The sequence below is a fragment of the Leuciscus leuciscus genome, assembly GCF_965113295.1.
Source record: "Leuciscus leuciscus genome assembly, chromosome: 19".
NCBI classification, from domain to species: domain Eukaryota; kingdom Metazoa; phylum Chordata; class Actinopteri; order Cypriniformes; family Leuciscidae; genus Leuciscus; species Leuciscus leuciscus.
The window spans coordinates 3057580-3083970 of record NC_138743.1 but is presented as its reverse complement, the minus strand read 5'-3'; the positions used below and the strand labels follow the sequence as shown (position 1 = coordinate 3083970).

The 26391-nt window shown below is 42.7% G+C and overlaps 1 protein-coding gene across 4 annotated transcripts in view; it reads right to left on the bottom strand.

The window, feature by feature from the left end:
* LOC309482079 (GDP-L-fucose synthase-like) overlaps positions 1-26391 on the bottom strand; it is a 274578-nt gene that overhangs the window by 57841 nt on the left and 190346 nt on the right. For all 4 annotated transcript variants that reach the window (XM_082147304.1, XM_082147302.1, XM_082147305.1 and 1 more), the window contains exons 3-5: positions 25770-25884; positions 25552-25680; positions 24760-24833 (exon numbers count right to left, since the gene is read on the bottom strand). In XM_082147304.1, coding sequence (XP_082003430.1) covers positions 24760-24833; positions 25552-25680; positions 25770-25884 — 318 coding nt within the window. The remainder of the gene's footprint in view (positions 1-24759; positions 24834-25551; positions 25681-25769; positions 25885-26391) is intronic.

Genomic DNA, 26391 nt, shown 5'->3' with positions numbered 1-26391 from the left:
ATTTTCTCTGTTTGCTTTCACTTTAGACATAACCAACTTTGTTTATGTAAACATTGTCTGTATTTGACAGTATTAGCGCAATATTAGACTCACAAGATAACTTAGTCCAGTAACAGGCTTTTAGTGCATGTGCGCGTCGAGTGTAGCCTACGCACTCAGTAAAGCGCATATTTGAACAGCGCATCAGCAGCGAATGACATGTTTAACCGGCAAGGCTTTAAAGCACATGCAAATAATGAACTTTTGTGAACTGCAGTGTCCCGTTCCTCTGCGTTAACATTTGATGTGAATATACGTCGTGCTGCAGTGTAGACTATAGATGAAGGCGCCGCAACTGATAAAATGCGCAGTTGTAAGACTTTCCCTCTCTGCCGTGCGTGCGCGCGCTATCGGTTGGTTTGGACGACAGTCTCGCATGCGTGCTCGCTCTAGGTTCTGGGAGATTTTTAACTAATTTGCGCCATAACTAGTGGTCCATCCAGTAGTTAAGAGCCTGAATTGTTTATAGTAATTCTGAAATTTAGTGCACATGAGTGAAAAAAAAAAATAGAGCACAGAAGAATGTCTATTTTTGCGTGAGATTTCTTTGTTGAGCGTGAGAGCGTGAGATTGAGGCTGAATGCGTGACTGTCACGCGAGATGCGTGAGAGTTGGCAACCCTGCAAAGCTAACACAGAGATCGCTGTAATATGCAGATACAGACGTTTTGAAGACAATAAACATGATTGCAAATGATATTTGATATTTGAGTGTTCTTCAAGCAATGCCAGGTATTTTTATAATAATAGATTATATTTATAATGTAATGCTAATCGATATAGACTTTATCATCGTGCATACTATAAATAATATATTTTCTTTCTGATTTTGTTTTTATCTGAAGCCAAATTAGATCACAGAAGATTATTTAAAACAATCGACTTGCGTTATTAAATAAGTTTGAAGCACAAACATAGTTTTAATCTCATAAATGGTCGTGTATTGATGGTGTGCTAAGCTAACATGCTAGCTAGCTCAGGTGCACCTGTCACCTAGAAGTTATTCTTTTATGGGGTTTTTTTCTAAATAGTAATGCTTTTCTGAAATGTTTTAGTGCATTTGATACAGTTTCAAATATAAGTGAGAACTTTGATAAAATAAATTAGGGATTGAAACCCTATGAATAGCCTGTGAATAGCCAGTCGTTAGTAACTATAATGCAGACAAAAGATATGCATATTTAGATCCATAACCAGGCTGGAGAGGTGTGTGAATGTGTACTGGGGAGACTGAGACTGAATGGGGCTCGTTTGCACCACAAAACAATAGAGACAATAGACTGAATAGATGACTTAGATTATGACTAAACATCAGTAGCATTTTTAGAGTCTAATCAAAATAAAGTAATTTGACATGATCTTGAAAAACATTTAACCAAATACAGAGTTTTAGACTTATCATTTTCAGATTTTAAATATAACATGGTCACACATATGGCTTTAGCTGCAGTGCATTTCTAGATTGCTCCAGGGCCCACTTCAATTTTATTTTCATGAATATGTTTAATAAAAATAAATTTCTAATAACTTTACAAAACTTTGAAGCTATTTAAAAAATGTTTTTTTCATTATGACAATAATTAATTCTACATTTACAATAAACTACCAGGTGTCAGCTTTCAAATGAGATCATACTTGTGCTTTTAGTGCAAAGGGTTCATGAACTGTATCTGTTTTAGTTTGGGTATGTCATTTCTGGGGATTTTTCAAAAGTGGCGTTGCAGCTTAACAGGTTAAAAGATAATTGCGACTTTTTATCTCACAATTGCGAGTTTACAGCTCGCAATTCTGACTTTATTTATCAGAATTGCGAGATATAAAGTCAAAATTGTGTGAAATAAAGTCGCAATTGCGTGTTATAAAGTCAGAATTGCGAGATAGAGTCAGAATTGCGTGATATAAAGGCGCAATTGTGTGTTATAAAGTCAGAATTGTGAGATATAAATTCAGAATTGTGTGAAATAGTCGCAATTGCTTCTTATAAAGTCAGAATTGCAAGATATAGCCTAAAGTCAGAACTGCGTGAAATAAAGTCGCAATTGCTTATAAAGTCAGCAAGATATAGAGTCAGAATTGTGATATAAAGTCGCAATTGTATGTTATAAAGTCAGAATTGCGAGATATAAAGTCAGAATTGTGTGAAATAAAGTCGCAATTGCTTCTTATAAAGTCAGAATGGCAAGATATAAAGTCAGAACTGCGTGAAATAAAGTTGCAGTTGCTTATAAAGTCAGAATTGCAAGATATAGAGTCAGAATTGTGTGATATAAAGTCGCGTTATAAAGTCAGAATTGCGAAATATAAAGTAAGAATTGTGTGATAAAGTCGCAATTGCTTCTTATAAAGTCTAAGTGAATTATTATTTAACCTTTACATTATTTGTTGAACCATGGTATTAATACAAACTACACAATAGCTGAACTGTTGCTTCATTTATCCAATTTAGAAAAAGTGCTAATTTGGAATTCCACCATGGAAAAAGTGGGCCGGTCTTGGGCCTGAAACTCCCGGGCTGAAAAGTGGCCCCACTCCGGCCCTGCCGGTGACTAAAACATACATTTATAATAACGTCAATGGATAATTTAATTTGTGTCAGTTATAATGTAAAAGGACTGAGCAGCCCAATTAAAAGAAAGAAAATATTTAATCAGCTTAGAAAAATGCAATGCTCCATTGCATTGCTTCAAGAGACCCACCTCTCTGATGGGGAACATTTAAAACTGAGGAGAGAATGGGTGGACCAAGTTTACAGTGCTTCATATAACAAGGGGAAGAGAAGAGGTGTTGCAATCATGTTTGCCAAGTCAGTTTTTTTTTTATATGGAGCAAGTATACAAAGACAAAGAAGGGAGATACATCATGGTAGTTGGAACAATTGCAGGCAATAAAATCACTATTCTTAATCTTTACGCAACTAACGAGGACTACCCACAATTTTTCAAGAATGTTTTTTCTCTTTTGGCACAGAAAGGTGAGGGAATGTATTTAATTGGTGGGGACTTTAACTGTGTATTAGATAGTGATGTTGATAGGCTACCAGCAGAGAGGGGACCAAAGTCAAAAAAAGTAAAAGCTCTATTAGGAATAATGAGAGAATTAGGTTTAACAGATATTTGGCGACACTTGCATCCTAAAGAGAAGGATTTTACCTTTATGTCGCATGTACATGGTAGTTATTCTAGAATAGACTTTTTTTGTACATCAAGGACAGATATACATAATATCAAAGAATGTTATATAGATCCCATAACTATATCTGATCATGCTCCAGTCAGGCTAAAACTTCAGTTAGGACAAGATAAACAATTTAAATACTGGAGATTAAATGTCTCAGTAATAAATGATTGTAAGGCGAAAGAAGAAATAAAACGACAATTGATTGAATACTTTGAGATTAACGATAATGGACTGGTTACCCCATCTATATTGTGGGAAGGGGCCAAAGCAGTGACAAGAGGTAAAAAATTGAGATTGGCCAAACAAAATGAGATAGAGAATGAAATCAGGAAACTGGAAACTGAACATAAACAAACAGGTAAAATTAATTCTAGAATGTTTAAACCAGGAAAGAAAGAAACTGGATGATTTGCTTACATATAAAGCAGAGGGGGCATTCAGATTTGTAAGCAGAAAATATTATGAGATGAGTAATAAAGCTAGTAGGCTCTTGGCCTTTCAATTACGCAAGGCTCAAGCGAGCAGGGTAGTTCCAAAAATCAAACACCCAGATACCTCAAAAATGCTAACACAACCAAAGGATATAGTTAATGCATTTGAGGATTATTATAAAAAATTATATGAAGGCCAGAATTTAATAAATAAGGAGGAAAAAGTTAAAACATTTTTGCGAACAATTGAACTAAACAAACTAACAGAAGAAACAGCAAAGGAAATAATATCCCCTATTACAGAAGAAGAAATAAGGGCGACTATTGCAAATTTAAAAAACAATAAGTCGCCGGGGGTGGACGGGTTCCCCGGGGAATTTTACAAGGCATTTGTAAACGAATTAGCTCCAAATTTATGTAAAGTGTTTAATTATGTGTAATTAAAACTGTAATTCATAAAACTGGAAAAGACCCTACACAATGTATGGCCTATGGCTTACTATGTCAGGATATGAAAATCTTAACTTCAATAATAGCTAACAGAATTCAGAAGCATATTAAAAAACTGGTCAAACCGGATCAGACTGGATTTATTAATAAAAGATATGGAACAAATAACATAAGAAGAGCTTTAAACTTACAACAAATTGGAAAAGATGGTAAAACACCCTCAATGCTTCTCAGCTTAGATGTCGAGAAAGCATTTGATAGGGTGGACTGGGTGTTTCTGGAACAGACTCTAAATTATATGGGGTTTCATGACACTTTTGTTAAGTGGGTAAAGATTTTTTTACGAAAGTCCTAAATCAAGAGGTAAATGGTCACTGCTCAGATTTTTTTAATTTAGGTAGGGGAACTCGTCAGGGAGATGCACTGTCTCCAGTTTTATTTGCTCTTAGTATTGAGCCACTAGCGGAGTTAATAAGGAGCAACCCCAGAATACAAGGGATAACATATAAAGGAGGGAAGTGTCATTAAATATCGCTATATGCCGATGACATATTATTATTCATTGAAAACCCTGTTTCATCTATCCCAGCCCTTTTAGAGTGCCTTAGAAACTATGGCTTAGTTTCTGGATATAAGATAAATGCTGAGAAATCAGAAGCAATGATGATTTCAGGACATTGGCCCACTCAGTTAGATAATGAAGTATCTTTTTGATGGTCTAGTAAGGGTTTCAGATACTTGGGGGTTGAACCTTCCTAATCTTAGATACTATTATTGGGCTGCTCAGCTTAGGGCTATGGCTGCTTGGCTTGGCATTGATAAGGAGGCAGAATGGGTTAATATTGAACAGAATTCACTTCCTGGAGTCTCTTTGACAGTTCTGCCATTCATGGACTTGCATGCACAGAAAAGAGTGAAGAATACAAATATATGGATAAAGCATACTGTCAAAATTTGGTCCACAAAACAGAAAAAGTTTAGAGGAGTAATCACCTTATCACGTGCAATACCTATTAAAGGTAACCCAGATTTCATTCCTTCTATATGGGATAGTGCCTTTAATAGGTGGGAAGAAAATGGTTTAAAGATAATAAATAAAAATTTTGATGGAGAAACCATAAGATCTTTTTCTCAATTATGTGACAAGTTTACACTGAGATCGAATGATCTCTTTAGATATTTACAATTACGTCACTATATCACAATTCATAAACATTGGGACATAATTAAAAGATCTCCAACAAATGGTGAAAAATATTTGATCAATATTATTGAACACGATCTACCTACTAAAAACCATATAGCACATATCTATGGGAAGTTAATGCAGGATCGATCTGATGACACATTTCATATCAAAAGGAATTGGGAATTAGAGTTAAATACTGTAATAGAGGATGAGATGTGGACAGATATATGTGCTGGCTGTCATTAGGGTATCAGCAAATGTGGAAGGAATTTGATTGGAAAATGAAAATGAGATTCTTTAGAGTTCCACTGGTGGTTGCCAAATTTGACAGTACTTCGCCATTATCACAATGCTGGAGAGATTGTGGGATGGTGGGGGACTATGTGCATATATTCTGGGAATGTCCCAAAATACAAGTGTATTGGCAGGGGGTTAAAAGGGAAATCGATAAAGTTTTAGAAAGAGATATTCCGATGCACCCAGAATTTTTTTTGCTTGAAGGTTTCCCTTCAGATCAGTTCAGTAAATCCCATTTGTTTGTATTGCATATATTGTTAATGTCAGCTAGGAAGATAATCACTGTGAACTGGATGAAGGTGCGTGAACCCACTGTGACAGAATGGACACATAGACTGAAACAAATATACATGTTTGAGAAGATGACAGCAGACTTGCAGTTGAAATCGGAAATTTTTCGACAGAAGTGGGCACTAATTGAAAAATTAGCTTGAAGTAAATATTTTATGTATATTAATGTTTGAACTATGCAGACAATGTAATGGTATGTGGTGTATTGTCTGAAGTGCTGTCAAGGACTTTTGTATTTATTTTAACTTTGTTGTTGTTTTTTTTTTAAATGAAAAGTTAAATAAAAACACAGTAAAAAAAAAAAAAAAAAAAAAAAGGTTGAATCAGCGATTTCAGGCCCAAACATAAATGATCACATTCATCTAATCTTTCCTAACGATCTGCTAGCTGCCCGCCCCATAAGCAGGTCGTCAAAAAAACACGTCTCTGTAGGCAGCCTAGGCTCTGAGATCTGCACACAAAAACAATTGGTTTCACCAACCACTCAAAATAAATAGTGTTCCAACCAATCACCGACAGGCTGCACGCAAAGTCGTAATCCTCAGGTCTCCAGTGTCACTGCCTGAAGAAACCCTCTGAGGGGGATTGAATCGAGGCAGAGGCAGAGGCACGGGGACTCTAAAGCAGGAAACGAGAGTCTCGACCGCAGCTCCGCGATGGTCATCTTCCCACAATGGGAACATGACTCATCCACAAAGGCTGCCTCAGCATGTTTAATGCCCAGACACACGAGCGATCGTGACCATCCCGTGACCCCAGGTAATGACCGCATCCAGAAACACAAAGATAGAAAGTCATCTTTAAAAAGATGCGTTCTATCTGTGTAAGCTCTTTTAGGGACTGCTTTCACTGGTGCTGAAGCACGCAGGGGAACAGTCACTGTGAACACAGACAGGAATTGTGTGTTGTGAGGTTTTGCGCTCGTGTTCTCCGACTTCGCGTGCAGCCGTGCACGCCCCCAATTGTTCTCTTACGAGAGGTTCTCTCGTATTGCGTAAGTTGCTTACGCTACGGGTAAAGTTATCTTTTCTCGAGATATTGAAGTAAAAAATTATCCTTAATGTTGTATATATTGTCAACGCATTACAGCAGTTAGCAGATCTAGAGCGAGCTTACTAGCGTGCTCATTGGCTGCTCTGCGGCAACTGCAGCAGCCTACCGCTGAGCCCCGCGTGACGTCACGTCCAATGAGGGCGCTTCGCGTGGCTGCTACGCTATCCGGCGTCATATCCTTTTTCTGCCTGTGTGTGCTCGCCGCCACAACACACACTTTCTCTGAACGAGCGCAAGGCATTTTACTTACAAATGCCTCGTATTTCCTGTGGCTCTTGCCGAGCCCCGCTCAGCGACGGAGACCAAACACGCAGCCCTCACCCTTTCCGTGGGCGGCTGCGTCCACTGCGAGGAACTGACCATGTCGACCCTGCGGGCTCGACTTGAGATGTTCAACACTGAAGCTGCACCTCCGACCGCCTCCGCCGGGCCGCACTGCAAGAAGCGCCGCTCCCAGAGGCTACCGGAGCCTGATATGGCCTGCAAGCGCTCACCGGAACCTTCCCCGTGAGCCTCGCCTTCCCCTTCTCCGCGCTCCCTCTCGGATGCACAGATGCCGGCTGCCGCCCGCACTGTCGACGCCTCGGGAGATGAAGCGGACGAGGACGCCATTAATGACAGCTGCTCCCTCTTGGCTTCAGGAAGCGAGGATTGGTCTGGCTCCAACCCAGACCCCGCCCCTTCGCTCCAGGAGTCCGGTGGGTCTCGGGCCAGCGTGGAGGCTGAGCTTATTCGCCTCCTCACCAAGGCAGTCGGTCAACTCGGCCTCGAGTGGTTCCCACCTCAAGAACCCGCGCCCAACAGGCTCGATGGGTGCTTTCTTCCTGGCCGCCGCCAAGCGCCTGCGTCCAGATCAGCTCCCTTCCTGCCAGAGCTCCACGACGAGCTCACTAAATCGTGGAACGCTCCATTCTCTGCGAGACTTCACTCCTCTATCTCCTCGGCGCTCTCCCAAGTGGACGGCGCGAGTGAGACGGGATACAAGTCCATTCCCCCCGTGGAAGAGGCGGTAGCAGCGCACCTCAGTCCGCCCTCTGCTGGATGGCGCGCTAGGGCTGCCCTCCCGTCCAAAGCCTGCGGGGCGACTTCAGCTTTCATCGGCCGCGCCTTCACCGCCGCGGGAAAAGCTGCCTCCGCCCTGCACTCAATGGCCGTGCTCCAGATCCTTCAGGCCGATCTCCTCCGCGAGTGGGATGAGAAAGGCGCGGATCAGTCCATCATGACGGATTTAAGGAGCGCGACGGACCTTTCTCTTCGCGCCACAAAATCCGCAGCCCAGGCTATCGGCGGTGCATGGCCTCGCTAACCGTCACAGAGAGGCACCTCTGGCTAACGCTCACGGACATGAGGGAAGCTGAGAAGCAGTCCACAATCCCACTCACGGCTGGGCCAAAGAGGCCGGTCGGAGAGAGCGGGGCATTCAGAAACACAGCCCGCTCTCTCCGACCGGCCTCTTTGGCCCAGCCGTGAGTGGGATTATGGACCGCTTCTCCGAGGTACAGAAGACCACTCAGGCCATGCAGCTCTTCTTACCCCGACGCTCCGCCGCGGGCCGCTCTCAGAAACAGCCGCCTGCCCGCAGTGCTACTCAGCAGTCCTCTCAGCCTCCCCCTCTGCAACGACGCCAGGGCGCTCGCCAGAGATCGTGCTCGTCGAGCCGCCGCAGACCGACTCCCTCTCGGGGACCCCGGCCTAGGATTGCGCTCACACCTGAGCCAGCGAAGTCCTCCTAGCATCGAGGAGAAAAAGATGGTTGAGTCCCGCTGCGGCCGGACCGCCATCAAAACATCCCGCTCTGTCAGTTCCCTTAGAAAAGGCGACTGCAGATGTGTATTTTGCAGCCAACGAGCGCGTCGCGCAACCCTCTCGCCTGCACACAAACGCCGTTTTCACGGCGACCCAGAGAAATCTCATAGAGAGTACAATTTCAGGTTATCCGGCTCATGCCGATGGTGTTTTAAGTGTAGAAAATGTGCTCGCTTCCCAGTGTTCACCCCTACACATAAGCACGGTTCCCCAGGTGTCTTTCACTCATGCAGAGCCCACTCTCATGAAGCTGGCATATGCCGCTTGAATGTTAAATGCAGGAAATGTGCCCACAGAACAGTGCCCACACCTATTTACTGCCTGCTCTGTTACACCTCTATCCCAGGGAACAAAAAATATAAAGCCGACACACACCGGCTATGTCATAAGACCTGAGACGCCTGAACAAAACCCTCATGAGGCGACCGTTCAAAATGATCACGACCAGACAAATCCTCGCGGAAATTCGCCCGAGGGACTGGTTTATATCTCTCGATCTGAAAGACGCATATTTTCAGATCCAGATAATACCCCGTCACAGGCCATTCTTGAGATTCGCCTTCGACGGTCAGGTATATCAAAACACCGTCCTCCCATTTGGCCTGTCCCTAGCACCCCGTACATTTACGAAGTGCATGGACGCAGCTCTCGGTCCCCTCAGAAGTCAGGGCATGCGAATATTGAATTACTTGGACGATTGGCTGATTCTAGCGCAGTCAGAGATAGAATTAATATCTCACAGATCGCTGCTTCTCAGCCACCTGGAGAGTTTGGGTCTCACGGTCAACTGGACCAAGAGCTCATTACTGCCCAGCCAGACGATCTCTTTTCTGGGGATAGGCCGCGTTCAACACTTGGCTGCTTCATTCTGAACAGGCAGCCTTGTTCCCCTGAAAACTTTTGAGAGAATGCTAGGCTGCATGGCCTCAGCCGCAGCGGTGCTTCAGCTGAGTTTGCTACGTATGCGCCCGCTACAGCGCTGGCTGAATGCACGAGTACCCCACCGAGTTTGGGCTTTCGGCGGTCTGCGTATCAGAGTGACCCAGAGCTGCGTCTCAGCTCTGGAGCCCTGGATAGCGGCCGAGTGGTACCAGTCGGGGGTGACAATGGGAGCTATCTCGCACCGGAAGGTTGTCTCGACAGACGCATCCAACCTAGGTTGGGGCGCCCTTTTCGAGGGCAGACCGGTCTTTGGCCAGTGGTCAGACAGGGAAAAGTGCCTTCACATAAACTGTCTGGAGATGATAGCGGTCGAGAACGCGCTGAGGCAGCTTCCTCCCACACCTACGGGGCCACCACGTGCTGGTCCGCACGGACAATATGTCAGTGGTAGCCTACGTGAACCGCCAGGGCAGTGTCAGATCCAGATATCTCAGTGCTCTGGCAGAACGCCTCCTCGTTTGGGCTCAGCATTCCCTGCTCTCGCTGAGAGCCGCGCATGTGCCCGGACGCCTAAACGACGGTCCAGACTGACTGTCCAGGGACTATGTTCCCCCGGGAGAATGGTCCCTGCATCCTCAGACGGTCCAGCTGCTGTGGCACCGTTTCGGCAAAGCGAAAGTCGACCTGTTTGCGTCGAGAGACAGCGCTCGTTGCCCACGGTTCTTTTCAAAGAGTTGCCCGCTGTACGCTTTTCCCCCGATCTCGCTGTTACCACAGGTAATCAGGAGAATCAGGGAGGCGGGCCATTCGGTGCTCCTCGTGGCCCCGCGATGGGAGAACCAAGCCTGGTTCCCAGAGCTGATGCAGCTGACGGATCTAGCCCCAATGCCGATTCCGGTGAGAAGGGATCTCCTCTCTCAAGCCGGCGGTTCGAATTGGCATCCTCATCCAGAGCGCTGGTCTCTGCATGCATGGATAATCAACGGGTATCGTTGTCCTGCCAGAAGGTGTGGTGAACACGATCACGCAGTCTAGAGCTCCCTCCACGAGAAGGCTCTACGTGTCGAAATGGTCTGTATTTACCAGCTGGTGCGCGGGTAAAGGCCTGGACCCACAAACCTGTGGGGTCTCTGAGGTACTTGTTTTCCTTCAAGAGCTGCTGGAAAAGGGCAGGTCCCCTTCCACGCTCAAAGTTTACGTTGCGGCCATTGCGGCGTTCGCAGAGTCAACGCGCGGCCAGGCAATAGGAAGGAACGAATTCGTCATCCGCTTCCTTAGAGGAGCCAGGAGGATGAATCCCCCGCGACCTCCGTCGGTTCCTATTTGGGATCTTTCTGTGGTCCTGGAGGCCATGAAAGCACATCCCTTTGAGCCGTTACAGACCGTCGATCTGAAATACCTCTCGCTCAAAACCGCTTTTCTGATAGCCCTGTCATCAGTTAAGCGCGTGGGTGACTTACACGCGTTATCTGTTAACGCCGCGTGTCTCGAGTTTGGGCCTAATGACTCTAAAGTCATCCTCAAGCCAAGACATGGTTATGTCCCCAAGGTGCTCGGCACTCCTTTCAGAGTGCAGGTTATTACGTTATCGGCACTGCAGGGCTCCAGGGCCCTGCAGTCGATGTTAACCTCTTCTGCCCTGTTAGAGCGCTGAGGGTTTACATCACGCGCTCCGCCGCCTTCAGGCGCTCGGAGCAGCTCTTTGTTTCGTTCGGTGGACGCACTAAAGGCCTCGCCAACTCGAAACAGAGTCTGTCCAGGTGGATTGTTGACGCTATTGCGGCTGCAAACGCATCTAAAGACCTGCAGTGCCCTTTGGGCGTTAGGGCTCATTCCACTAGAGGCATGGCCTCTTCGTGGGCTTGGTCCAGCGGGATTTCTTTTCACGACATTTGTACTGCGGCAGGCTGGGCCTCCCCCTCTACATTTGTTAGGTTCTACAACCTAGAAGTTCCCGTCCTGCAGGCTAGACTTCTGTCGGTCTAGTTGCAAGTATGTTCTGCTCAGACCCGTTCATGTGCAGGCTACTCTCACGCTAATCTTAGCTCCCCTGGCTGAACTACACTGTGAGGATAGTTAATCAAGTGTCAGTATGGACCGGCTGTGCCGTTCTGTATTTTTTGGCCACATGATGTTGTGTGCTTATGTACATGTGCTGGCCCACTCGGGTTGGCCGTCTTATTCCCACTGATCTGTGTCCCCCGGCTGTGCCCTTGGGACTATACGTGGTTGATGCAGGCACGCACGGCGTTGACAAGGGGTTCCCGTAGCGTAAGCAACTTACGCAATACGAGAGAACCTCTCGTAAGAGAATGTGGTCGGTTACTAACGTAACCTAGGTTCTCTCTAGAAAAGGGAACGAGTATTGCATAACTTGCCATGCCCGCCTCGAGCTGGTATCGCGTCAGTCGATGAAAACCAGGTAAGCAGCCCCCGAACCCGTCCTTATATACGCTAAGCCACACCCATTCTGGCGGGCTACATCACGCTTCGCGCCCTCAAGCGTTGCTCAGCAGTAGGCTGCTGCAGTTGCCGCAGAGCAGCCAATGTGCTAGTAAGCTCGCTCTAGGTCTGCTAGCTGCTGCAATGCGTTGACAATATATACAAAATTAAGGATAATTTTTGGCTTCAATATCTCGAGAAAAGATGACTTTACCCGTAGCGTAAGCAACTAACGCAATACTCGTTCCCTCTTCTAGAGAGAACCGAGGTTACGTTAGTAACCGAGTACGTTTTTGTGTGCAGATCTCAGAGCCTAGGCTGCCTACAGAGACGCATTTTTTTGACGGCCTGCTTATGGGGCGGCCGGCTAGCGGATCGTTAGGAAAGATTAGATGAATGTGATCATTTATGTTTGGGCCTGAAATCGCTGATACAACCTTTAGAGCGATTTGGGACTGATCTGAGAGCAACTGTGAGCAAGGAAAAGAAAAAAAACGTTTATCTTAGTGAGGAGGCGGGGCTGACCCCATTGCTACGTATGACACAATTTTTGAAGACTGTGATTGGTTGGTTGTCCAAGAAGAAAAAAAAAAAAAAAAGAGCGATTTTAAAGGGATAGTTCACTTTGAAATTAATTTTTGGTATGTTTTAGCTTACCTCAAGGGCATCCAAGATGTAGGTGTCTTTTTTTCCGCAGTAGTTTCAATTTTGATATTTTTAGGTCAAACCGTTCGACGGGGAATTGTTTTAATTTGGACTCTGTGCATGTGTTTTGAGATAATGACCATAGACCTGCATTATGACTGACAGACAAGAACGGTTTGACCTAAAAATATCAAAATTGAAACTACTGCGGAAAAAAAGACACCTACATCTTGGATGCCCTTGAGGTAAGCTAAAACATACCAAAAATTAATTTCAAAGTGAACTATCCCTTTAAGTATAGGGTCTACTCACACACACACACATTATATATATATGTATATAAATCCTTTTTTTTTTTCTTTTTTTTTTGCTGTTAATTTCCTATAAGGTATTTGATTGGCTTAGAATGATAAAAAGTGTTCCACTCTTTCCAATTACACTGATTGCTGGCATGTCTATTTAAGTGGTGGTTTGAATGTTGGTTTTAAAGTAGCAAACATGGAATCAAAAACAAGAAGGACGAGAAAGCCCGACTGGACAGAGGAACAGTGTTTACTGTTAGCCCAGTTAATGGATGAACAGAAGGCCACCCTTAAAGGAAAATTCGGGCCGGGTGTCAGAGCACGGGGCAAAAAGAAGACGTGGGAGCTTATAGCAGTTAATAATAAATTATTTACGGTTCATTCCCCCTGAGTGTGTGCACCAGGACAGCCTGCTATATTCATGAATGCAGTTTTTTGAGCCTGCAAGGTGGGAATGTCCAGTGGAAACAAAATGAACTGCGACACAATAAGAGGTTCTGAAAGTGCTGTTATTGTTTGTGTGATCACTCTGCTTACAGAGTCTGCCTCGCTGTCTGCCTCGCTGCCTGTTGTGAGTGTGTTTGCTCTGTGCTGTAAGCTCCGTCTAACGGCCCATTCACACCGGCCGCCGAAGCGACGCCGAAGCGGCGCGGAACGGAGGCCGCTTCCTTTCGGCGCCCATGTTAACCTATGGTGTCGTTCACACCAGACGCGGAGCGCCGCGGCATGCCGCGGCCGGCCCGCGCCGTGGAGCGCCAGTTTCGGCGTCTGGTCTATTTTTTGCGCGAGCCGCGAGTGATTCGCGTCCATTCCGGCAGGAAGTCACACCAAGAAACACGAGACATCCGGTCAATTGTCAAAATAAAAGCAATTTTCAAATTAAAATACCGCGAGTGACAAATGCGATCATATTTGTGTATCTAAACAGACTAGAAAGATGAAAACAAACAAAGAAAAAAAAACTATCTACCATATTCTCTCTCTGGCTGTGTGTGTGTCTCGACAACGGATTAATAAAAGAAGTGTACAAACTTCTTGGTTACAGAAACATGGTGTATTCATTTTATGAGGTTATTTACTTACCCATGATGTAAAAATAGCTCTGAATAAACAACAACTGAGCAGAAGCGCTTGTCGACCGCCGCGGAGAATACGCGTCTAGTGTGAACAGGCAGGCGCCGGACCGCGCGTGATTTTCCGTTCCGCGACGCTTCCGCATCCGGTGTGAACCAGGGGTTAGCCTCGTATTTTCCTTGTTTTGAACCATCATCTACTACAATTTCTAGTTGTTTATACTACTACTAAATACAGCTTACCCAACATCGCTGGCTTCCGTTACTACTAGCACAGCACGCTAGTAATTCGCTAGCCTGTAAACGCGCGCCACCCGTGTGCGCTCAGCTATTTTTATTTATTTATTTTCTCTCGCGCCTTTGAGTTCATAAAAGCTCAGGTGAGTAAGAAACACTCAACAAACACGGTGAGTAATGTCTTGTCCTGTTATTATCATGCGTCGCGTCTGAATACGTTGTTGTTTTTGGAGCTCTATCGATTTGATTTATAATTCTTGATTTTTCTCGCTGCCTGCTGTGAGTGTGTCTGCTTCGGTGCTGTAAGCTCCGTCTTAGCCTCGTATTTCCTTGTTTTGAACCATCATTTACTACAATTTCTAGTTGTTTATATTACTACGAAATACAGCTTACCCAACCCTGACATCGCTAGCTTACGTTACTACTAGCACAACACGCTAGTAATTCGCTAGCCTGTAAACACGCCACCCGTGTGCGCTCAGCTATTTTTATTTATTTATTTTCTCTCGCGCGCTCGCGCCTTTGAGTTCAGAAAAGCTCAGGTGAGTAAGAAACACTCAACAAACACGGTGAGTAATGTCTTGTCCTGTTATTATCATGCGTTGCGTCTGAATGCGTTGTTGTTTTTGGAGCTCTATCGATTTGATTTATAATTCTTGATTTTTCTCTTTAAACTCGCTTACAACGAACATTTTCTACTTTTCCTCACTGAGAAGCACTAATGTTACTGCTCAAACCTCATTGTTACAACGCGGACTGTTGAGCAGACGCGTCTCAAGCCTATTAGTGATCCAACGCTGCATACTCTTAAAGGTTACGTCCGTGGATCACGGCTGAACGCGTCTTCTCCACACTCACTTATAAACAAACATTTTTTTTTCGCCTATCGTGCGTCTACTCTACACCCCTACCACTAAAAAACCTAAAAAACCTCATAGTTACAACGCGGACTGTTGAGCAGACGCGTCTCAAGCCTATTAGTGATCCAACGCTGCATACTCTTAAAGGTTACGTCCATGGATCACGGCTGAACGCGTCTTCTCCACACTCACTTACAAACAAACTTATAATATAAATTAGTATTAATATTGATAGCATCACTGGTAGCTTCGTTGCTAACTCACTGTCCATCTGTTAAAATGGCGAATATATCAGATGTAAGTAGTCTACCGCTTGGTGCAGGTGAAGACACATTTGAGCTTCACGCACTGCAGTCTGAGCTGGAAGCTGTTGAGAAACAGATCCACAACCTTTTATTGAGACAGGCCGAGCTGAGAGACCGGTGTTTGGCTCTTGAAACATCACGCGCCGATGCACACAAATCAGTGTTTAACGTTACTAACCCGCTGACTCCGACCGCGTCTACTCCGTGCGTTCCTCAGCATCGGTCGAAATCAGCCATGGTCTCGTTCACTCCGGCTCCAACACGCCACCACGAAGCCTGGGTGGTTCCGCAGCGGAAGACGCGAGTCAGGTTTAGACCAAGACTTTCTCCGACCCTCCCGGTTTTCGAGTTATCGACACAAAACCGCTTCTCCCCTCTACGCGAAACAGAACGCGATGCTGTGATCATCGGCGATTCCATCGTTCGGCATGTACACGCTACGTTAGGTAAAAGTAAGGTGCAAAGTCACTGCTTTCCTGGTGCTCGTGTTTCTGAAATCGCTGCTCGCGTTCCCGAGATCCTGAACGGTGACGAGCGCGTCGGAACTGTGGTCCTGCACGCGGGAGTGAACGACATCAGGCTGCGCCAGACGGAGATTCTGAAGAAAGACTTCAGGAATCTAATCGATACGGTACGCAGCACATCGCCTGAAACAACGATCATTGTGTCAGGACCGCTTCCCACGTACCGACTAGGGCATGAAAAGTTCAGCAGATTATTTGCGCTAAATGAATGGTTAATGTCATGGTGCAATGAGCAGAAACTGCTCTTTGTAAATAATTGGAATCTGTTTTGGGAGCGTCCTAGGCTTTTCCGTGCTGATGGCTTACACCCAAGCAGATTCGGAGCGGCTCTTCTGTCGGATAACATCTCCAAAATGTTAAATACCCTTTGACTAGTAACCAAAAGTCCAAATCATAGTCTCTGCTGCACCAATTCAACTGATATAAATACTAGTGTAGAACATTGCATAGAAACCGTGTCTATTCCTCGTTTAGTGAGATCAAATAATAAATCTAATGCAGGATCTAGGAAAAATCTAATTGTTATTAAAACAGAAAATGTTGCTATTAGTAAACAAAAACTATTTCTAAAGCTAGGTCTTCTAAACATTAGATCACTCACACCTAAGGCAGTTATTGTAAATGAAATAGTCACAGATAATAGCTTCGATATACTTTGCCTTACTGAAACCTGGCTTAAACCAAATGATTATTTCGGTATTAATGAGTCTACTCCTCCTGGATACTGTTATAAGCATGAGCCCCGTCTGATTGGTCGTGGCGGAGGTGTTGCAACCATTTATAAAGATATTCTAAATGTTACCCAGAAAACGGGTTATAAGTTTATTTCATTTGAAGTACTTGTACTAAATGTTACGCTCTTAGATGTTAGAAAAACATCCCTATTATCTCTAGCCTTGGCTACCGTATATAGACCGCCAGGGCCTTACGCTGATTTCCTAAAAGAGTTTGCAGATTTTCTCTCAGACCTATTAGTCAATGTCGATAAAGCACTAATTGTTGGAGATTTTAACATACACGTAGATAATCCAAATGATGCGTTAGGAGCTGCGTTTACAGATTTATTAAATTCATTTGGGGTCAAGCAAAACGTCACCGGACCAACACATCGTCTTAATCATACACTCGATTTAATTATATCACATGGAACCGATCCAACCGATATAGATATCATTCCACAAAGTGATGAAGTCACTGATCACTACATGGTAACTTGCATATTACGTACTGCTGTAATATGTCATGCGGCGTCGCGTTATCAACCAGGCAGAACAATCCTCCCATCCACCATAGATAATTTCTCAAATTGCTTATCTAATCTGTCTCAGCTGCTGCCTGAACCCAAACAAACAGATGAACTAGAAGAACTAACTAGCACTATGAGCACCATTCTCTCTAGAACATTGGATGTGGTTGCACCTATTAAATTAAAAAAGGTCAGAGAGAAAAATAAAGCACCATGGTATAACAATACTACGCATGTTTTAAAGAGAGAAACGCGTATTTTAGAGCGTAAATGGAAACAAACTAATTTAGAGGTCTTTAGAATCGCGTGGAAAGACAGTATGTCACGTTATAAAAAGGCCCTAAAAGCGGCCAGGGCTGAGCACCTCCGCAAACTAATAGAAACCAACCAAAACAATCCAAGGTTTTTATTTAACACCGTGGCTAGACTAACAAATAAACAGACGTCACCCGAACAAAATATCCCGTTACAGTTCAGTAGTAATGATTTCATGAACTTCTTCACTGAGAAAATAGAAAGCATCAGAACCACAATTGTAAACGTTCAATCTTCAATCGCGCCTTATAATTCAGCTTCAATTATCACCCCGAAAGAACAATTACAGTGCTTTACAATTATAGAACAAAAAGAGTTAAATAAACTTATCACTTCATCTAAAACAACAACATGTTTATTAGATCCTATACCAACTAAACTACTGAAAGAAGTGTTACCTGTAGTGGAAGATCCTCTCCTCAATATTATTAACTCGTCTTTATCTTTAGGTCATGTTCCAAGAACATTTAAACTGGCAGTTATAAAACCTCTCATTAAGAAACCACAATTAGATCATAATAATCTAGCAAATTATAGACCCATTTCAAATCTTCCATTTATGTCTAAAATATTAGAAAAAGTGGTGTCCGCTCAACTGGGCTCTTTCTTGCAACAAAATGATATCTATGAAAAGTTTCAGTCTGGATTCAGACCGCATCATAGCACTGAAACTGCGCTTGTTAAAATCACAAATGATTTACTTTTAGCTTCTGACCAAGGCTGTATCTCAATACTAGTTTTACTTGATCTTAGTGCTGCGTTCGATACTATAGATCATACATTACTCTTAGATCGACTACAAAATTATACTGGTGTTCAAGGACAAGCATTAAGCTGGTTCAAATCATACCTATCTGACCGCTACCATTTTGTCTATTTAAATGGAGAAAAATCGATCATAACTCCAGTAAACTATGGAGTGCCGCAGGGATCTGTATTAGGCCCTCTGTTATTTTCAATATATATGATGCCACTTGGAAATATTATAAGGAAACATGGAATTAGTTTCCATTGTTATGCTGATGACACTCAAATATATATTTCATCACGGCAGGATGAAAACGCAAAATTTTCCAAATTGACAGAGTGTGTTAAAGATATAAAAGATTGGATGACCCGTAATTTTCTTTTATTAAATCCAGACAAGACAGAGGTAATACTTATCGGTTCAAAAAACCGCCCACAAAACCTCGCACAATACAACTTTAACATCATAGGATGTCCTGTTACTTTATCCTCTACAGTAAAAGACCTGGGTGTTATACTCGATTGCAACCTTTCTTTTGAAAATCATATTTCATATGTTACAAAAACAGCATTTTTCCACCTTAGAAACATTGCTAAGCTACGTAATATGCTATCAGTTTCTGATGCAGAAAAGTTAGTTCATGCATTCATGACCTCGAGACTGGATTACTGTAATGCTTTACTAGCTGGTTGTCCTGCATCCTCAATAAACAAGCTACAGTTAGTCCAAAATGCCGCCGCTAGAGTTCTTACTAGATCAAGAAAATATGATCATATAACACCGATTTTATCATCACTGCATTGGTTACCTATAAAGTTCCGTATTAATTATAAGGTATTGCTACTGACTTATAAAGCCCTAAACGGCTTAGCTCCAGTCTATTTAACGGATCTTTTATCACCCTATAATCCATCGCGCTCTTTAAGATCACTAAATTCAAGGCTTTTGGTCATACCTAGGATATCCAGAACCACCAAAGGAGGGAGAGCATTCTCACATTTGGCTCCAAAACTCTGGAATAGTCTTCCTGATACTGTTCGTTGCTCAGACTCGCTCTCCCAGTTTAAAACTAGATTAAAGTCGCATCTCTTCAGCCAGGCATTCATATAATCCTACAGTTCAAACTACAATCCGGCCTCTAGCTCATAAATGCCAGAGGAGAACTGGCCCCTGACTGAGCCTGGGTTCTCCCAAGGTTTTTTTTTTCTCCATTAGGTCACCTGATGGAGTTTTAGGACACCATTAGGTCACTTGATGAAGTTTTTCGGTTCCTTGCCACTGTTGCCTTTGGCTTGCTCAGTTGGGGATATTTTGGGGATATTTAATTTAATTTTATCAATCAATAAATTCCTCTTGAAACAAACTTTGTTGTATTATTTTAATTTAATACTGTGAAGCTGCTTTGATACAATCTGTATTGTGAAAAGCGCTATACAAATAAACTTGACTTGACTTGACTTGACTTACAGAAGGCTGTGACAGACCCAAATCATCACTGCTGCATTGTTGCATTTTCCCAGTTGCCAAATATCTTAATGTAGTGATTACTTTAATTTCTGGCACTACGGCATTTCTGCGCTGTGTCAGAGATGTTAGCGTGACTCTAATAAGATCTGTCACAAACATGATCCCTGCACGATCTAATCTATAGCGTCTTATTAACTCACTGTCATCCATTGTCTGCAAAACATTTCTTCTCCTTCGTCTTTCTGCCATTTTCTCCTCTGCTAAAGAAACTCTTAAGCCTCTTAAAAGTCCTCATCCACCTTAAGACCTCTTTTAAGGGTTAAAATGCTTTCTGAATTACTTTTTTCTTTACTAGGATTTTTATTAAATTTTAAGAGTAAACGCCCACTTTCTACGAATTTTCTAAGTATTTTGTCACTAGGAGCTACTCTTTGCATTAAGATTTTTATGAATATGGCCCCAGGTTTATTGGCAAGATTTACAGACTTTCAGCTGTTTGCAAAGAACAAATCAAACAAGTATTTGAAATAGCTCAACACAACAAATGTTTCAAGTGGTTTCCCCAAATTCAACTGAAAATGCAACTTGTAATGACTTCTGCAGTCTCAAAAGTATTCATTATTCAGTCAGTGTATATACACTGCCCAGCCAAAAAAAAAAAAAAAAAAAAAAAAAAAAAGTCGCTGTTTGGATTTAAAAAGGCAAATTCTTAAGAGTCTATGATTGGATCATTATTGCTGTGATTATTATGTTTTTAGCATGATATATGTTTGGCAACTGTTTTTCTAAGCCTAATTGATGGAGTGTATAGCTTTTCATTTCTTAAACAATACATGTAGGAAGACACATCATGGCCATATTTCAGGATGACCATGTCAAGATTCATCAGGCTCAAATTGTGAAAGAATGTTTGGGAGGAGCATAAAGAATCATTTTCACCTCTGAGTCCAGACCTTAAAGTCATTGAAAGTCTTTGGGATGTGCTGGAGGAGACTTTACAGAGTGCTGGACTCTTGCATTGTCAATACAAGCTCTTGATCAAAAATGTATGCACCTCTTGATGGAACTAAATGTTGTGATGTTACTGATATCAAGAGGTGCATTTATTGGTACTTTTTGGTAATTATAGGACTTACTAATTGACTTAATTATAACATAGCATACTTGTTACTGGATCTTAGTGCTGCATTTGATGCTATCGACCACAACATTCTTTTGAATAGACATGTTCGAAATTAGAAAATTATGTTTATTGGAATTGCATTGGCATAATTTAAGTCATACTTATCTGACCGTTATCAGTTTGTAGCACTAAATGAAGAGATGTCATACTGATTACAAGTTCAGTATGGAGTACCGCAAGGCTCAGTACTAAGACCTTTTTTTATTTTCACCCTGTACATGCTACCCTTGGGAGATATCATTAGGATGCATGGCGTGATATTTCACTGTTATGCTGATGATACTCAGATCTATATTTCTTCGTGCCCTGACGAAACTTACCAATTCACAAAATTAATGGAATGCGTAGATGATATAAAAAATTGGATGACTAGTAATGTCCTACTTTGCTCTCAATGCCAAATGTGGAACAGTTAGTTCATGACCTCAAGGTTAGATTATTGTAATGCTCTACTGGGTGGTTGACCTGCACGCTTAATAAACAAACTCCAGCTGGTCCAAAACGCAGCAGCTCGAGTTCTTATCAGTACCAGGAAGCATGACCATATTAGCCCAGTTCTGTCAACACTGCATTGGCTCCCTATTAAGCATTGTATACATTTTAAAATCTTGCTAATTATTTACAAATCACTAAATGGTTTAACTCCCTAGTACTAGAGCGAGCTCTTAACACATTACAGTCCTTCACGTCTATTGCGATCTCAAAATTCTGGCCAGTTGATAATGATACCTAGAATATCAAAATCAACTGAGTGCAGTAAACAGTCTTCCTAGCATTGTTCAGGAAGCAGACACACTCTGTCAATTTACAGTGGATATAGAAAAGAATCACCCCCCTTTAAAATAATCACATTTTGTTGCTTTGCAGCCTAAAATGAAAACGGACAAACACAATTTTTGTTTTATTCAGCTGTATTTACAACTTATAACATCCAAGTGAAAGATATAATACCAACTTGTCAAAAAAAAAAAAAAATTACAAATTAAAAAACAGAATCACTGAGTTGGAAAAAGAATCACCCCCCTCCTAAAAATGACTCATAAACCCAACCAGGTGTAGTTAATCACCTTCTCAATAGCACACAAAGCCAATTGACTTTCAACTGTGATCAATTTTGATTAGCTCAGCATGAAACAAGCTTTCTTGAAGCATTTCAGTCCTTGGTAGTGCAACTGAAGAAAACAATCAACTATGGGTGGCAAGACATTGTCAAAAGATCTCCGGGATAAAGTTGTGGACAGGCACAAGTCAGGTTTCAAATTTCAAAGGCTTTATCAGTGCCTAGTAGGGATGGGGAAATGAAGCCTCAAGAATCACTGAGGCTTTCCTCTGACTGTTCCGGGAAAAGATTCAAAGCTTTGAGAGTGTTGAGAACAGCGCCATCTGGTGATTATTTAAAATAAAGCAGCCAGAAGCCTGTGTTAGAAGCTCTGGCAGATGAAGCAACCACAACACACTCCATAGTTTCAATGTTATGTGTACAAATAAAAGCCTTACATGTTTGTGTTTTATTTGTTCATTAAATAAATTCATTTTCTCTCCTCACAAACCCATCAACCAGACTGAGCCAACAATGACTCGTTAAATAAGATCTGGGGTTCGTGCCTTCTGACACCCAAAGTGAAACGCGCACGTGATTGGACAGAAAGTGAGGCTTCATTTGTCGTCGATCACGTGACTCTAGTAAACCAATACACACCCCGATACGGGGCTTCACTAGAAATTGTGTCGCATGTGTGATACACACATCGAAGCTTCAGTGTCCTACGTAACATCACTAGTGCCTAGAAGCACAGTGAAGTCTATTATTAAGAAGTGGAAGGTATTTGGTACAACACAGACCACAACACAGACAGGGTCAGGACGTCGCTCCAAACTGGATGAAAGAGCCAGGAGGAAACTAGTCAGAGAGGCTACCAAGAGGCCTACAGCAACTCTGAAGCAGTTGCAGGAATTCATGACAAAGAGTGATCACTGTGTGCATGTGACAACAATATCACAAATTCTCCACAAATGTGGCTTGTATGGGAGGGTTGCAAGAAAAAAGCCACTCCTCAAGAAAGGCCACATGCAGTCCCGACTGAGCTTTGCCAAAACGCACCTTGAAGATTCTAAGGCCACGTGGAAAAAGGTGTTATGGTCAGATGAGACTAAAATTTAATTATTTGGCCTCAACGCCAAACGATATGTCTGGCGAAAATCCAATACAGCTCACCATCCAAACAACACCATTCCTACAGTAGAGCATGGAGGTGGTAATATCATGTTATGGGGTTGTTTCTCTGCAGCAGGGACTGGAGCACTTGTCAGGATAGAAGGAAAAATGGATGGGGCAAAATACTGTCAAATTCTTAAGGAAAATCTGCTGCTCTCTGCCAGAAAGTTGTCAATGGGAAGAAGATTTACCTTCCAACATGACAATGACCCAAAGCACACAGCAAAACTGACCACACAGTGGTTGAAGGAGAAAAAGGTGAATGTCCTTGCATGGCCTAGTCAGAGCCCAGACTTAAAACCCATTGAAAATCTGTGGAATGACTTGAAGACAGCAGTCCACAAACGGTCACCATCAAATTTAACTGAACTTGAGCAGTTCTGCAAAGAACAGTGGTCAAATATCGCAACGTCTAGATGTGCAAAGTTAGTAGAGACATATTCCAACAGACTAAAGGCTGTAATTAAAGCAAAAGGTGGTTCAACAAAATACTGAAACAAGGGGGATGATCCTTTTTCCAACTCAGTGATTGTTTTTTTAATGTTTTTATGACATGTTGGTGTTATATCTTTCACCTGGATGTTATAAGTTGCACTGAGTAAATACAGCTGAATGAAACAAAAACTGTGTCTGTCTTCATTTCAGGCTGCAAAGCAACAAAATGTGATTATTTTAAAGGGGAGTGATTCTTTTCTATACCCACTGTAAATCTAGACTAAACACATCTCTTTAACCTGGCTTACACATAACACATTATCCATTTCTATTACTCAAATCAGTTAAATGATTGTAGGCTGCATAAATTAGGTCAGCCAGAACCAGAACACTTCCTATAACACCTGATGTACTCGTTACATCAGAAGAAGAATGGCATTTACGCTAATATTAGTCTTAGGACCTGTGCCTAGACACACAACAACACGACCACAACGCAGGCCTGAATGTCAGCCAGGATTGTGTCAACTACTCTCCCATGTGAAGACCTCATCAACACAACAGCCAGTGGCACTGATCTTCAATAAACCCGTCTCCATACCGGCGTGATGAATCCGATTTTCAACCAGATGGAACTGGATAAATATTTTGAATGCTCCTGATCCACAATCTGACTTCTGACCTGTAATGCTGCCTGAATCTTAACCATGTTCGTTTTTTGGCCTGAGGAGAACTGGCCCCTCGACTGAGCCTGGTTATTCCCAAGGTTTTTTTCTCCATTCTGTCACCTGATGGAGTTTGGGTTCCTTGCCACTGTTGCCTATGGCTTGCTTAGTTGGGGACAGTTAATATTTAACAATATTATTGATCTGCCTGCACTGAGACCACTGTATGAGAACTGAACTGAGCTGGACGATGACATCATTGTTTTCTCCAGAGCGGCTATAAATATATAAATTAACTAAATTAATAGGCGAGTAACTTAAAAATGTAGAAGCCAAATTGGCCAGTGAGTGAAAAGTTAATTTCAAACCCTGTTTGTAGGTGAAGAATGAGACATGGACATGAGATGACTGCAACAGCGTGGTCTGCCCCCCACCCCCAATTCAAGAACCAATTAACTTTGACACTAAGAGATCAAATCTCACCTGTTGTGGACATCAATCATGCGTTTGGCGTAGGCATAACCGTAATTAGACTCATGTGGGGCACCGTTGTGCATCTGACAGAGACAGAAAGAGAGAAATACATCTGTAGAAGTTACAGAAACACAATTAATGCAAACAGACTCAAGAAACCAATCAGACACTGGCTTAAATCACTCACATTCATGCTTTTTTAATCAGTATTTCTCACCATGATGGGACGGGACAAACATCCAACAGGTATTTCTGATATATACATTTTGGCGCAAATATTATATAAATTATTATATAAATTATATAAATAAATATATTTATAGATATACAGTTTCTGATATCAAAAACCCAAAGGTCGTTTTTACAGTTTAGTCTTTATTTACTGTGGAGGAAATTTGAGTTTAATTAATTTGTAAAAAAAATTATTCATTCACGTTAGTTACTTTAGTGCATTAATCAAACATAAGTTTTGTAAATGTATTTGTAGTAAATTATTGAAATTAACATGACCTAACAATAAACAATACTTCTACAGCATTTATTAATCTAAGTAAATGGCACTGACAACCTGTCCATCATCTTTAAATATCAACACTATAAGACCAGGCCTGGCTCCAGAATCAAATCACAGAGGGTGATTCTAGTAAAGCGCAGGTGTAACATGTAAAGGCTTGCTAGCTTTGACGTTAACCTAGATAGATGTGTGATATTATATCGGCGCATATAAAGTGTTTGTGCGGAGTGTGGAAGGAACAACCCCCTGGTTCAAGTGAGTTAAAGTGTGTATGTGTGTTAATTTACCATGGTCTCATCTATCGGGTAGGTGGTTTTATCTGGAAAAACACACGTAGACAGACAAGAAACGACCTTCACCACCCCAAACTCCTGAGACATGTACAGCACATTGTCATTGATGTGCACATTATCTCTCTGAAAACAACAAAACAATACAGTCAATGTACAGTTCAATTATCCAACAGTGATATTTCCAACCGTATACTACTTAATGTTATAATTACCCAGAAGTCCAGGTTCTGTCTCATGTTTTTGTAGAGCCCGCCCACCATGGCGGCCAAATGAATGACGTGTGTCGGACGATGCTTCTGGAAAACTGATCTCGTCTCTTCAGCACTCCTGAAACAGCACATGTAAATACAGTTCTCTTACGAGAGGTTCTCTCGTATTGCGTAAGTTGCTTACGCTACGGGGTTAAGTAATCTTTTCTCGAGATATTGAAGCCAAAAATTATCCTAAATTTTGTATTTATTGTCAACGCGTTGCAGCAGCTAGCAGACCTAGAGCGGGCTAACTAGCGCGCTCATTGGCTGCTCTGCGGCAACTGCAGCAGCCTACCACTGAGCCCTGCGTGACGTCACGCCCAATGGGGGCGCTTCGCTCGGGAGCTGCTTACCTGATTTTCATCTCTTCAGCGAAGCTCTCCGCATCGCTGGATCCTTGAGAAGAAGCCGCCGCCGTTGAAGCAAGCGACAGAGCAAGCTTAGGACAGCGCCTGAGGCAGCCATCCGTGCCTGCTATGCTATTCGGCGTCAATATCCTTTTTCATCTGCGCTCTCTGCCTGGGCCGAGACCATGCAGCCCTCGCTCTGTCTTCAGGCGGCTGTGTCCACTGCGACGATATGA